Genomic DNA, 15,315 nt, shown 5'->3' with positions numbered 1-15,315 from the left:
TTTGGACCATACTCCATGAGTTTGTTAGAAAGTTTGGTGCAAAGTACACAGAATCAGTAAAGGTTTTGTCCTAAACATGGGAGCTTGCAAGTATCCATGGATATTCCTGCAATTCTCTTAGAAACCCAATTCAGTAATATCACTTGCAGTTAGGGTCATAATGCCCACTTTGTGTGGTTTACCTGGATCACAACTATCTTAAAAGCCCAATGCTGTGCTTTCCATACAGGTCATCTCAACTGACTTCACGTATGGCCTGAGGTGCCACTGGCTCATGCTTTGCAAACCCTTCACTTTCTAAGAGTAAGACTCCTCTTTCTATCCCTTTTTAATCTGCTCCCAATTTAGTCTTTACCACCTAGTCCGGAAAAGTATTTCAGACATTCACCATGCTTTCCAGGACAAAATATTTCCCAATAGTCTTCGAAATAGGGTTGACTGTCTCAGTCACTTGTATTTTTAACATCACAACTCAAACCAAAAAGGTCCAGTAAAAGCAGTAGGAAAGAGTATGATCAAATGGCAAGAAAACTTGCTGCAAAGAATTAAATGCCATAACTGAATAAAAGGGGCATTATCATTTCTGATGACCACAGTACTATGCCAAGTTTGGAAAAATGCTCTTCCAGTGCAAACAATGCAATCAGGGTATTCTCATGGCTGAATGCAATAATGGAGCTAAAATGATTATGTAAGTAGCATTCTTTCATCCTTATGATATATGCAACAGTGGATTAAAGAGGGCAATTTGCAAAAGCTAATTATCCATGTGAAAGAGCTTTTTGAGAACAGCCAACCCTCCCCCTATGAATAAAAATATGTATCCTGCTCCACAATTTGCTCACTTTCATCCTTCCCCCTTAGTAGAGGTAGTCCCAGGTACAAGGAAAGCAACAACATGATAGGTTTGTATTTTCAAAATTACATATGTTGTTTTGAAAAAGGAAAACGGATGCAGATCTTCAAAAGGACGTTATGTGCACACTTCCCCTTTGAGATCTGGTACAAAGTTCACAGATGAAGGTACTTGAGAACTCTGGTAGTTATGTAGCTTTCAACATTCCTAATCCCCCTTCTACCGAAGTACACTCCATTTCATGTATACAACTAAAAGGAAGAAGGCTTTTTGTCACAGCCAGGTAAAAATATTCACTGTTATTTTTATTTTATTCTAAAATGTATATCCCACTCATTAACAAGGAGTATTTTGTTCAGAACCATCTTAAATCTATCTACCCTTGCTAGCAGATGTCAACATGTCATAACTCATCTGACAGCCCACCTATAAGACACGCACACAAAAGCAGTGGAAACAACTATGTAAGGGCACCATAAAAATTTGCACATTTCTTCAGAAAACTGTGTGTGATTCACAGATGGTTCCATCTATTTTAAAACAAAGAAAGAGGCCACAATCAAAGATTGCCTATAAGAAAATAAAGCAGCTGTTGTGTGGTATGAAGCTCAAATCAAACTTTTTGCATAGCTAGAAATGTGGTTTCAACAGTGTAACATGATGCCAAGGTAAGGGTGGAGAGCAAATAAGCAGGTTGAAGCAAAATGTGAAACTTATGGGAGTAGAATGACACTGATCACATATTTGCATAGAGAAGTGCTGAAGAGATTTGGGCACTGCCAGGTCAACATGAGAGAGGGCCCTCCTAACATCAGCAGGAGGTCATTCAGGAACATCTTATGAGTGTTTTAGGCCTTATGGCATATCTGCAGGGTGTGGCGCAAAGCGATGTAAGCAAAGAGGTACATCCTTCTGGAGCCCTTCTAGAGCTCAAAGGAGATTGTCAAAGACTGGAAATTATCTTTTCTTTCATCTTTAATTCTCTCTCATTTGTCAAAACTGCAAGTACAAGCAATGGGGAAAAACATAAGAATAAAGATGTATCGACTCCAGCTGTAGATAAGACTGCTGGTCCTATAGACAAACATGTTTGAGTCACACCTTCTGGAGTAAGTATGTTTGTCAGCAATAGCTTCTTCTCCAAAATCTAGCTCAAGTGTGTGTCTCAGTCCGGGTGGGGAACTCCCCAACCATAACACTGCCTATTATCTTCCTTAAACCTATCTGAGAAGGGCGGGTGTCCTATAATGGTTCCAGTTCCCCCTGGTGTTTGCGATTCAGCAGCCAGACAGAATGGACTCTTTCACCCTTCTACTTTTGCTATTAAAATTCCTTCTCCAGTACCATATCCTGAGTTTTGTCTGGTGCCTTTGGAGCAAATATCATTGGATGCAACTCTTGTGGATATCTGGAAATTAATGAAAGGTGTTAAGTTTGCATTGAAAGGCTCAGTTTTGCATTGGTGCGATTTCTCTGAACAAATTTCTCAAGCTTTACATGATATGGATTATGATAGATGTTTGGGAGACTTGGAGCCTATGGTGATTGGACTACAGGCAACAAGTACTTTACTTATTAAGGACAGTTTACCTTTTATGCACAAAAGAGGAGCAGGACTTGGGGGTGATAGTAAGTTATGATCTTAAGGTGTACAAACAGGTAGAAAAGGTGATGGCGAATGTTAGAAGGATGCTTGTGCACAAAGGGAGAGGAATAGCCAGTAGGAAAAAGGAGGTATTGATACCCCTCTATAAGACTCTGGTGAGACCTCATTTAGAATATTGTGTACAATTCTGGAGACTGCACCTTCAAAAAGATATAAACAGGATGGAGTTGGTCTAGAGGAAGGCTATTAAAATGGTCAGTGATCTATGTCATAAGGATTATAGGAGATAGACTTAAAGATCTCAATATGTACACTTTGGCAGAAAGGAGGGAGAGGGGAGATAGGTATTTAAACATCTCTTATCATATGTGGCATAAATATGCATGAGGTGAGTCTTTCAATTGAAAGGAATCTCCAGAGTGAGAGGGCATAGGATGAAGTTAAAAAGGTGACAGGCTCGAGAGTAATCTAAGGGAATTTTTTTTTTTTTAAAGAAAGAGTAGTAGAAGTGTAGAATAGTCTCCCAGTAGAGGTGATGGAGAAAACTGTTTCTGAATTCATGAAAACATGGGACAGGCACATAGGATCTTAGGGAGGAGATAGTGAATGCTGCAGATGGGCCAACTGGATGGGCCATATGGCCTTTATCTGCCATCATGTTTCTATGTTACCATCTCAGGACACAGTTCCTTCTATCATTAAAGAACCCAAGCCACCAATGTGATGCTCCCCAATTTTGATGGGCTAAAACAGGATGGATAGATGGCATAAAGACACAGTTAGTAAACTCTTACAGACTAGATAGACTTTCTTACCTGGCGAAAGATAACATCTGTATCAGTGCAATATCTTTGGGTCTGCTCCCCTCCCTGGAGTAAGACAATGGCATTCTTCTGAAAATCCTTGTTGTTCTTCAGCCTATCACACAGCCGCCTTCTGTTCAAGGCAAAGAGAGCCTGTGGAACCTTCAAGGTCTCATTCCCCAGCCAAAAAGATGGTCTAGTAAGAAAAAGGCAAAAACATACCACAAAATCAAATGAGACATTGAATAGCAGATTAGGTCTGAGGAGAGGACAAAGGCAAATTGTGCTAAGCAATATCAGGATATGGACCCTAATCAATCAGGTAAGTAGCATGAAACTGTCCAATACAGCATAATTTATAACACAAAGGAACACAACGACCAGACAAAGGCTGGATCAAAGAGTGCACGCCATACAAAATCTTCATTGGTTCAGCACCAAAGACAGGTCTTCCATGCTCCACATTGGCTGGGGGGGGGGGGGGGGGGCTCAGAGTTGAAAGGAGCCTCTAACCAAGGACTTTCAGCATAACAACTAGTCTATGTATGTTAAGAGAGAAGAAAAACCTGTGAATAAAAGTTCCATTGTGCTAGGATATTAGCTCTGATTGTTTCTGAACTAGAAAGCCCCAAAAACTGCAAATAGCAATAAAGATCTGATCTACAAGTTTTGTTCTTTCAAGGTTTTATTAAAATTTGATTAAATCGCGTATCTATTTCCTAAGTGATGTACAAATGATAAAATAGGGTAAAAGTAAATTTCAAACAAATTAGACAGAAAAGTACAAAAATGACCAAAAATAAAACCACCACACCAAACATCAGGACATAAAAGGAAAGGAGGGAGAAATACATTTCATAACAGGATAGAACAAAATACCAAAGAACTTAATTCAGGGCTAAAAAATTCCAGTCCTTGAGAGTCACACACATGCTATGGCCTCCTTTTATCAAGGTGCACTAGTGGGGTTAGCGCGTCGGACATTTAATTATGCGCTAACCCCTGCGGCAAGCCAAAAAATTAATGCCTCATCAACGGAGGTGTTAGCGACCTGCGCGGCAGGAGGTTTAACGCACAGAATTCTGCACATTAAACCCCTACCGCGCCTTGATAAAAGGACCTCTATGTCTCACTATACCATGTTCTGTCATATTACGTTTTACTAAGGGGTCCTTTTACTAAGGTGCGCTAGCCGTTTAAGCATGCGCTAAACGATAACGCATCCATTATAGTCTATGGACGCATTAGCATTTAGCACGCACTAAAACGGCTAGCGCACCTTAGTAAAAGGACCCCCAATGCTTTGTTAACTACTTTATGCCACTTTTGTCTGACAATGTTTGCCATCACTTTGCATAAAAACACTTTATTACGTATGTAAACTTGTAACCCACTCTGAGCTCTTCTGGGACGACAGGATATAAAAACAAACAAAATAAATAATATTTTAAAAATGCAAAATATATTTGCACACAGTGGAGATAACATAAGCCACAGCTCTCATAAGCATTCACTATGAATATCCTGAAAACTTTTATTAATAATGACAGGAGTTGCTATTCAGCATATTACCAGAAATTGGAAAGACTATACCAGACTTAATTACACCTTTTGGTGGAATTTGTTATGCCATATATACAAAATGGAAAGGACAATTGCCATACAAAAAGGAAATTATAATAATTTCAATAAAATTTGGGGACCATTGATAACATATTGTAATGAGTAGACACCTTTTTACACTAAGTATAATTACAATAATGGGGAAGGGGGGATATATTGTTATATTATTGGTTTAATAATTATTTTGAACACATTACATGTATGATATGTTTGATTTACAATTTTTGTGGAAAGGGAGGGTGTGGGAGGGATTAAAATATGTATTGAAATAATAATAGAAAATAATTTTCAAGTGATGTATATGAATTAATTGATGTAATATTGTACACTTGATGTGAAATGAAAAAATGAATAAAGAATTGGAAAAAAAAAAAAAAAAAAGAATATCCTGAAAATCAGATGTGCTTGTATGTTTTGGGGGACCAGACTTGGCCACCTTCATGTTAAGGGATTGCAGGAAACTGCTGCTTATTATACCGTCACTGCAACAGGTGAACTCTTCACGAGATGGCGTATGATAGGGCGCGGCAAAAGAAAAACTTGCAGTTTCTGTCTTTTAACTCCTGCAAGGGACTGTGGATGTGAAGCGTTTGCCACTCAGGTTTATAAAATAAAAGAAGCACGTAAGCACAAACTTGATCTAAAGTGTACACGTCTTCGCAATTTCATTCTTACCCTTGCAGTATTTGTGGCTTTCCAGTTTAAGCAGAATCAAGATGGGAATCCCGATTCCAAAAGCCTTTATTCACAGCTACTCAGGGATATGATATTTCTCCTATTTTATATCCCCTCCCACCATCTACAAAGTACTTGAACAGGTAATTAAAGTGACTTTCCAAGGCCAGGGGTAGGCAATTCCGATCGAGAGCCAGAGCCAGGTCAGGTTTCAGGATATCCACAATAAATATGCATGAGATAGATTTGCATCTCAAGGAGGCAGTGCATGCAAATCCATCTCATACATAGTCATTGTGGATATCCTGAAAACCTGACCTGGCTCCAGCTCTCGAGGATTGGAATTGCCAGCCCTTGTCCTAGGCTAAGGACCACGTAACAGAGACCCTTCTGGAACACACACCACCACTGGCCTTAGTGGGGAAGTTCTTTGAGCTAGTGCTAATATTTCCATACGCTACACATGTAAATATTTAGAATACTAATATCCACATATGTAAACCAGCATTATTCTGCAAATATGTGCTTAACTTACATAGCGTGTATTTGCAAGGAAGCAAAGACAGAGGCTAAGCACAGGCAGGACATAGGTGGAGCTCCAACTTATATAATAATAATAACTTTATTTTTGTATACCGCAAATACCACAAAATAGTTCAGAGCGGTTCACAATGCAAGAGACTGTACATATACAGCGAAGATTTAGAGAATCAATTATCACAATATGCAGCGAAGATACAGGGAATCAATTATCACAATGTCGGGGACAAGGCGGTTCAGAGCAGTTTGCAATGCTGTTAAAGTTTGGGGAGATTGGCCAGAAGGGGAGGGGTTAGAAAAATTTATCAAAGAGGTAATATTTGAGGGATTTTCTGAAAGTGTCACACAGATAAGCCATCACTTACTTCAGTTCTATAGCTGGGGAAAGGGTATTACACCTACATGTTAAGTGCGTTAATACTTAGCTACATTAGCATTCTATAAAGGAATGTAGGCACCTGTTGAATACCCTCCAGGCACCCTAGGGATCACTGATGAGAAATAACCAGGTTTATTTATGGTTTATTAACATTTACGATATTGCTATTTGTTGCCCGATCACAGCAGTTTATCATATACAAATGTAAGTCCCCCTTTCTTGTATGAGGTGCTAAGATGTTGCCTAGACCCTGCCCGGATGATGGCAAGAGGGGCCCATAAAGAATTTTGTCAGGACCAGGGCTGGAACCAACTTTAGAGCTGGAGGCCCGAGCAAGCTAGTACCAGACTGTCCACTCACTCCAATAAGGCAGACAACACCAGATGTTAACTCCAAACTTGAACGTTCCTCTCTCAGTTGATGAAAGAAGCATTCAAAACTAATAATATAAACCACACATTTAAAACATTTACATAGGATTAGCCTTTATTTTCTCCTCTCTTCCAAAAAGGTGTTACAAAAATAAAATTTAAAATTCCTCTACACAGGGTAGGCTGATGGTATTCAGATGAAAGTGTTAGCAAAAGCCCAGACGACTTGCAGAATTAACCTAGCTCCACCAAAATTTAGAATGCATTTTCAGATTGTCTAAACTGGATAGAAAATTGGATTCAATTGTAATGTGTGAACAACTATCCCTTCTTTAAAAGTAATAGGTACTAGAAGATCTACCATTTTTTTCGGTTATAGCAGCCCAGCTTTGGAACAATTTGCCAATTTACTTACGTGGTGAATCCTCATTAGAAAAATTTAAAAACTCATTAAAATGTCACTTGTATAAAGACGCATTTGAAACATAGGGCTCCTTTTACAAAGGCACGCTAGCGGTTTTAAAAATGGCACATGCGCTAGCCGCTACCGCCTCCTCTTGAGCAGGCAGTAGTTTTTTGGGTAGCGTGCATCAATCCGGTGCGTGCGCTAAAAACGCTAGCCCACCTTTGTAAAAGGAGCCCATAGATAGGATAATTCATCTATCATCATCCTTATGCTCAAATACCTAATCTTAATCAGACCTTATATATAGGCCACAATTTTCCCTACCCCCTCCTCTAGGCTTAGCCATGTTTTCAAAATTATTCTTCATTACCCTCCGGATGTTTTTTCCCTAAATGTATCTTTATCTTCTTTAAAAGATTGTAGTTCACCCCTCTTTCCTTTTGTCTCAATAATTATTTGTATATATACATTGTACTTTTTTTTATATAAAACTGTTTAATTTTTTGTCTCCTAATTTTAAATTGTCATATGCATTGAAGTACTTGATATTGCGGTTACAACAAACTTTTAATAAACTTGAACTACATGGATGTAACTTCAATACAAGTACACACATGCACTTCAAACTTAAAGAGAAACATCATAAAAGGTGTATGTGTGTGTGTGTGGGGGGGGGGGGTGTTCAATTACACTTCAGAAATTATTTTGCTCACCACCAACTTCAGTAGTCATTCTAGGCTCCTGAAAAGTGCCAACGTTTGCTGCTGGAAACACCAGAGCCAAACCTTGTACGGTTACGACGATGACAAAAAATGTCCCATTATAAACGAAAAAAACGGAAATAGAACTATTATTCCAGAAATCTCTTTTAGACAGCTTAGGCTCTGTGCTGGTAAACTCTTATAGTTTTAGAGAAGTTTGAAGATAAGCCCTTGTTTTAATCAGCAAAAAGAAAACGATGAGCTGTTATTGTACACAAAAGGTAGTATTTTCTACCCAGCATCTGTTGTAACAGGTCACCATTTCTAAAGACAGCATCAGCCATCGGAACAAGAAAACCTTCTACTAAACCATACAATGGCCACAAGATGACATGACAGAACACTGCAGGCACGCTCATCTATTCTGAAAGTATAGTACAACCATGTGAGATAAAAAGCTCACATTCGAGGCACCTAAGAAAACAAGTGGGATCTTTTCCAGATAAGCCCCGCCACTAATGGAAAAAGTGGACGCGCCGAAAGTTAAGCCCCGCCACCTTTTGCCAGCGCACGCAACCTTAACCAGTGAAGTTCTCAGCACAACGGACCCACAACGCGGCACGATGTGTATAAAGTAAAGTGGGTGGGAGGGGTTCCCCCCCACGCCCCCCCGTCGAAGCACCCAAAAAAGATTATAAAAAAGAAGATATGAAACTTAACATTATAAAAAAATAGGATAAACTGTTGACCATTTTTTTAAGGGCTCCGACGGGGGGGCGTGGGGGGGAACCCCCCACTTTACTTTATACAGATCGCGCCTCTTTTTTATAATTTTTTTTGAGTGGCGGGGGTTAACTTTTTGGCGGGGCTTATCTGGAAAAGATCCAACAAGTGTACAATAGAGCATTTCCATGTCTCTCAGGACTTAAGTACATCAAGTATACATTCTTTAAATTTTCGAAGTCTAGTAGTGAAAGCTGTGAAGAGTATAGTTCAGGCACAACTGCTACATCTCATCTGCTTCAGATAAGCTCATGGGCACTAGGGCTAGGAATGAATTGAACTGAAGGAGAAAGGGATACCTTCCACATCTGATTACATTTCAAAATGGATTTAAACCCATAAGACAGAATGGGGGTAGGAGGGGGATGAATTTAATTTAAATTTAAAACATGAATATTCCTTTCACCTTTCTCCATCTCTCTCAGCCATGACAATAGATGGAAAATGCTTCTCGGTTTAAAAAGCAAAAACAAAATTAGGAATAAGCCCCACTATCCAGAAACACTTAAAATGGTCAGTAGCAGGTAACGACTGCGGACTTTGATTCCCCGTCCCTTATCTGTGCAGTGTTTGTACTACTAGATTTGATAATTTTCAGTATAATTTACATGGCTAAACTGTATCATGAAAATGCTTCCCCTCCCCCCTTACTATTCACTTTACAATATTGCCCACTGGATTCTAAAACTTGTCCCTATCCAAAATTCCCTTTCAAGCCACACAATATTTAGAGAAATCCTTTATATAATCGCATGACCTTGTCAAACTTTTTAGTCGCTACACCATATGTTAGAGCAGTGTTTTTCAACCTTTTTATACCTATGGACCGGCAGAAATAAAGAATTATTCTGTGGACCGGCATCGGTCCGTGGACCAGCAGTTGAAGAACACTGGTCTAAGTCATGGGCCAGACCTTGCCCATCTCTACCCAATGTCCACCCCAGACCCCGCCCCCATAATAGTACTAATTGCACCTTGCACGTCCCATGCCTCATCTGGAAGCCTTCCCTCTGATGTTGCAACATCAGAGAAAAAGGCTTCCGGTTCAGGCGTAGGATACCCGTAGGAGCCACTGCCCGTGGCTTTGTGCATTGAATCAGTTAGGAAGAGGGAGCTGGCTCAAAGATAACGCCACATCAATCGCACCATGGACCGGTGGTTGAAGAACACTGTTTTGGGCCTGATGCACGTGCTAGCCCTGTGGACCGGCAGGAAATTTCTGTGGACTGGCACTGGTCCATGGACTGGTGGTTGAAGAACACTGTGTTAAGAGAGTAACCTTATGTATAATGCTACAGTGTAACGCTGTAATGCTTCTTTGTAACACTATGAATGTAAACTGTAACCTGTTCTGAGCTCTTTGGGGAGAACAAGATATAAAACTAACTAAATAAATAAATGCTTGTATAAGGTGCTATATTTGTTATTTGGATTTTGCTCACACCTTTTTCAATAGCAGCTCAAGGGGAGTTATATTCAGGTGCATTAGGTATTTTATGTAGGTATATAGGTATAATTCTCTTTTTTAAAGTGTGGTGGGTCTGAAGGCAGGACTGACAGTTATGCAGAGTGGCAAACAATATTGTCATTGCAGAGAAATGGATTTGTTCAAGTACGAAAATAAAAAAAAGCGCTGTCCTGTTGAATGCTGACCTCAAATATGTATTGTTCTTTCAGCTTTCAATTGTCCAGCGAACAGCCTCCTCTTCTCTGGCTAGGACCGAGAGAGAAGCCCAACTCTAGCAGAAGCAGATTTAAAAAGGCTTTTAGTGAGGGTCTCCATGGATGAAAGTTTACACTTATTCTCTTTACCTGTTCTGCGGTCCTTTGCCCACAAGTTCAGATCCCAATTTAAATTTTATCAAAGCAGTAAAAGATGTGGGAGACTCACATCTCTGAAAACATAGGACACAAAGAATTATTTCTATTACATCAATATTTAAACTATGTTTTGGATATGGTATGGATGTACAATGATGGCTCCTGCAAATCTGGGTCCTATATTTGTAACATATGACTGTGGTGGAGGTTTCTGAGCACACTGCACAATTTTTAAAAATTAATTATTACTTATACAGTAAAAAAAATAAAAAAACAAAAAAAAAACCCCACAAAAAACTAAAGATTTCTGAAGACTAACACAGATAACAGGGTCACTACTGAAGTTGGGCCAACATTAAGAACTTCTCTTGACACCTATTTGCCACAAATGTGCACTTAAAAATGTCTCGGTTGTTGTGCTTTCAAGAAAAACAAAGAATTCACCAAAAGGGAAGGAGACAACCAAAAGCAAAACTAACTGTAGAAATGACCACCTAAATAACCAGTTTATTATAAAAAGTTAAGTCTTTATTCCACGGTAAGAGGATCTGGGTCTACCAAGATGTTACGAAGACCACACAAGATAGGAGAAAACAATTTCTTCAACTACGGCAGGAAACCAAATCCCTAGGGACTTTGTTTTTGCTTGCATATCCTTGTAAATGTGCTGTGAAATACCTTGTGTTTCTCATCCCAGAGCAGCTGAAGGCTTTCCTGGAGCTAAAAAGAATTGCCCAATAAGGACCGAGTGATTAAAGGAAAAAAATGCAGAGCCGAATGTTAAGCCTATTTCCTATATTATTTCCTTTTTTTCTTATAGTATCTTCTCAACTTTTCTACTAATCTCTCCCTAACAAAATGGTGGTCTAAGGAATGTTTAAATATTATTCCTAATATTAATATTATGTGAAATAACTTTATACTTATTGTTCTTCTGTAAACAAGATTTTTTTTCTTGTTAAAAAATGTTGAAATTAATAAATTAAAATTTTTTTAAAAAAGTTAAGTCTTCACAGGTAAAAGCAATGCAATGCATATAATTGACACATCCAAATTATACACAGCATAAGATCTGTGGCATGGACCAGACACGGTCTGTGTTTCTGTTTGAAACCTTCTTCCGGGGTCCGTACTGGTGGGGCCACAAGATATAAAAATGCTGATTTGCATCTAAAGGACTGTGTGATAAAGTCGAAACACAGCATCTAGCGATAGTGGCAATCCGAAACACACAAAAGAGCCAATTAACTAATTAACAAATTCATAGTCAATTGCTATTAAGCTGGCAGTTGAAAGAGATCACAGAACAGTAGTGCAGTGCAATCCTTGTAAAACCAGACTTGACTACCAAAACATCAAATGACTGATACACTGAGAGCTCTCCAATTCTTGGATTTTAGAATCTCAACCACCTCGACCTACAAACAATCCAATAAAAAGTTTCAAAACAAAAATTGTCATCAATAGAGATGTGAATGCCCAGAAAACAATGGGGAAAAACTGGGTAGACTAGATGAATCGAATAGGTCTTTATCTGCAGTCATTTACTGTGTTTTCTCCTCCAGGACTAGAACAGAAGGAACAATTCATTAATTTTTCGGGGGGGGGGGGGGGGCTGGGTCTTCACATCTATTCAGATACTGATACAGGGATTAAGTCATCCACAAACTAACACGATGGAGAAAAGACCTCAGTGTCTCTAAGGATATAGTAATCGTAATATCTAAAAGGACTTAACCCAACTTCAAAAAACTGAAGTAAGAGGCATATCCTTGGTCAGAAACACCTTGGTTAATGGTGGAGTTTTTCTGACCAAGCATGTGCCTCCTACTTCAAATTTAAGTTTTTTGAAGTTAGGTTAAGTCCTTTGGATATTACGTTTACTATATCCTTAGAGACACTGAGGTCTTTTCTCCATCGTGTTAGTTTGTGGATGACTTAATCCCTGTATCAGTATCTGAATATTGAACTTTTTTAAATGTTTTTTTAGTGGGACTTGATAATTTAAGCATTCAACTTGTGTCACTTTTTTCTTCACATCTATACCATGATTTTAACAGCCACAGAAACAACTGTTGAAGTAGCTTCATTTATTTCTTATAGACCTGGCACAGCAAATTTGGAGTTGATAATGACTGTTTTACATGGTTCACTATATTTACAGGTACATTTCAAGGATCTGCACTACCTACTGGTACTATTTTCAATATTATCAAATCTGAGCTTGATTACAAATATCATTTATGATTTACCATTCTTAGTACCACTAGATGGAACCATGAAATCTGTTTCAATGACTATGACCACCATAAATTCTTGGATATTTGATAATACACTGTCTTAAAACAGAAATTGTATAATTGAGCAGGTTGACTACTGAACACCTTCCAACACAATTAATAGACAAATGGATTGACACCAGCAGGAGGAGGAGTCTAACTAAGATGGCGGCCTGAAGGCGTTCGACTGAACGCTATCGGGCTTTTTTTACAATCTATGGTTAAAAGGAACCAGGGTATTCCCATCGGAACCCGGGCTGCAAGCAAATTTACCTGGCCCGATGGACGCGTTTGTCAAGCGAGGGCCCAAAGGAGAACCGGCGGAGATGTCCTCGGTGGGAGGTGGAGGCAGGTTGGAAGGACCTCACACCTCATTTGAGGAGACCAGCTTATCACCGGAAGAGCGCAGGAACCCGGTTCAGCCACCCCCTCGGCCCATATCGTCTGATACAGAAAGTGAGGGAAGAGCCTCCGAGAGCTGTGAAGACGAGCAGGAGGAAGATAGCAGTGAGGAAGGTTTCAGCAGCACTTACAGCTGTTACAGGGAACCTTGGATATGGTAGAAGAGGTGCAGAAATCACCGGTGGGAAAATTACCTACAGGTACTGTGGAACTCAAAGATATGGAATTTAAATGTTCTTTGACCCCATTGCTTAAACCACCGGTTATTGATTTAAACTCAATTTGGGAAGCTATTTCCAATTTACAACTATCCCTGGGAACACAAATGCAATTGTTAACAACCAATTGCTCTGGGGTACTTTCTGAGACATTAAAACTACAACAAAGAGTGGACAAATTAGAAAAAAAATGCTGGATCAAGAAAAAAAAGTCTGAGGTTTTGGGAGCACAAAATCAGCTCCTAATTAAGGAAAATGGGAATATTAACTTTAAGATTGAAGTGTTGGAGAATATAATGAGAAAACAGAATTTAAGATTAATTAATTTTCCTAAACTACCTACAGTTACAGCAATAGACATGTTTAAACGATGCCTTCTGGAGGTTCTGAGAGTCCTACAAAATTCTTTTCTACCTATCTCTAAATTCTACTATATTTCCTTGGGAAAGAAGAAGTCTCCAGAAGATCAGCGAGAACCACAATTAGAATTACTGGACTTGACAAATATACTTGAAACATCAGAGTCAGAACAAATTAGCATGGCAACACTCTTTGTTCAATTAGCGCTTGATTCAGATAGAGTGGTTACAGTGGTTACTTAAAAATGTTTTTTAAATATAAAGATGTTACATTTCTAAATCAAAAAATTAGAATGTACTCAGATGTTTCTAGAATAATGCAAAAAAAGGAAACAATTTTTGCTTTTGAGATCTCAGGTCTTAAAATTGGGTGCAACTTTTGTATTAAGATTACCATGCAAGTGTTTGGTTAATTTTAAAGGAATTAGATATATTTTCTTTGAGTCCACACAGTTATCTAGATTTATAGTAGACAATTCAGTGGTGATAGCGAGTACCCCTATCAATAGACAAGTGTAACGCTCGCAATTGGGAATTTTGGTCCAATTTAGGCTTTTTCTTTTTTTCCTTATTTTACTTATGATGAAGTAACAATATCCGACTAATTGTAAACTCCTTCTCCATTTATTGTGGACTAATGTATAGTAGAAACACATTATATTTTCCTTTGTACTGTGTTAAGAAAATAATTCTTGTGATACTGCTATTTTCAATATGACTTGTGATCATAAAAAAGTTGAAATTCAATAAAGAATAAAGAAAAAAAATAGACAAATGGATTATTCTCATTTCCAAATTAAAAACAAAATTAGGGATCATTTTAACCTTTTGAATGAGATAACAAAACCATAGAGGAGAGAGCCTTCTTTAAGTTGTATGCTTTAAAAGTGTGATCTTTTGGAATCCTGAAATTTCCAAAATATGATTTTATCTTTAGTAATCTTACATTTGGAATATAATAGTCCTTTTTTTTTAAGTTGGGAGGATCTTTAAAATATTGCTTTATGATCGCAGATAGTGCAAAATGATGCAGCACGAGTCTTGGGGCTCCTTTTACAAAGGTGCACTAGTGTTTTTAGCACACGCACAAGATTAGCACCGTTAGCTGAAAAATTACCGCCTGCTTAAAAAGAGGCGGAAGCGGCTAAAACCACAGAGGCTAAAACCGCTAGCGCACCTTTGTAAAAGGAGCCGTTGGTGGATACTTGTCAACTTGAGCACCACACACCAAATTTTGGTCTACATAAGCTACTCAGTAGTATCAGTATCAGATTTAAGATTTTCACCTTAATACACCAGGCTTGTTTTGCTGCACTTATGAGATTATAATGACCATGTCAGAAGTCAAGGGCAGAAGGCCACTGTCTATTGGATATACCATCTTTTTTTAACAGGTACATTTAAAGAAGAGACCCATTCTTGGATTTTCTTCATAGCAGGACCATCTCTCTGGAATACACTAGAATACAGTAGAACTAATGTCTCCAACTCAC

General features: G+C 38.6%; 1 protein-coding gene across 1 annotated transcript in view; it reads right to left on the bottom strand.

Moving 5' to 3' along the window:
• Positions 1-15,315, bottom strand: part of PEPD (peptidase D) — a 485,574-nt gene that overhangs the window by 446,231 nt on the left and 24,028 nt on the right. Inside the window, exon 2 of the mRNA XM_033941263.1 lies at positions 3,278-3,461. Within this exon, the coding sequence (XP_033797154.1) occupies positions 3,278-3,461 (184 nt within the window). The remainder of the gene's footprint in view (positions 1-3,277; positions 3,462-15,315) is intronic.

The sequence above is a fragment of the Geotrypetes seraphini genome, chromosome 4 (assembly GCF_902459505.1).
Source record: "Geotrypetes seraphini chromosome 4, aGeoSer1.1, whole genome shotgun sequence".
NCBI lineage: Eukaryota > Metazoa > Chordata > Amphibia > Gymnophiona > Dermophiidae > Geotrypetes > Geotrypetes seraphini.
The sequence above is the reverse complement of the archived record's forward strand: the minus strand, read 5'-3'. Positions and strand labels throughout refer to the sequence as shown.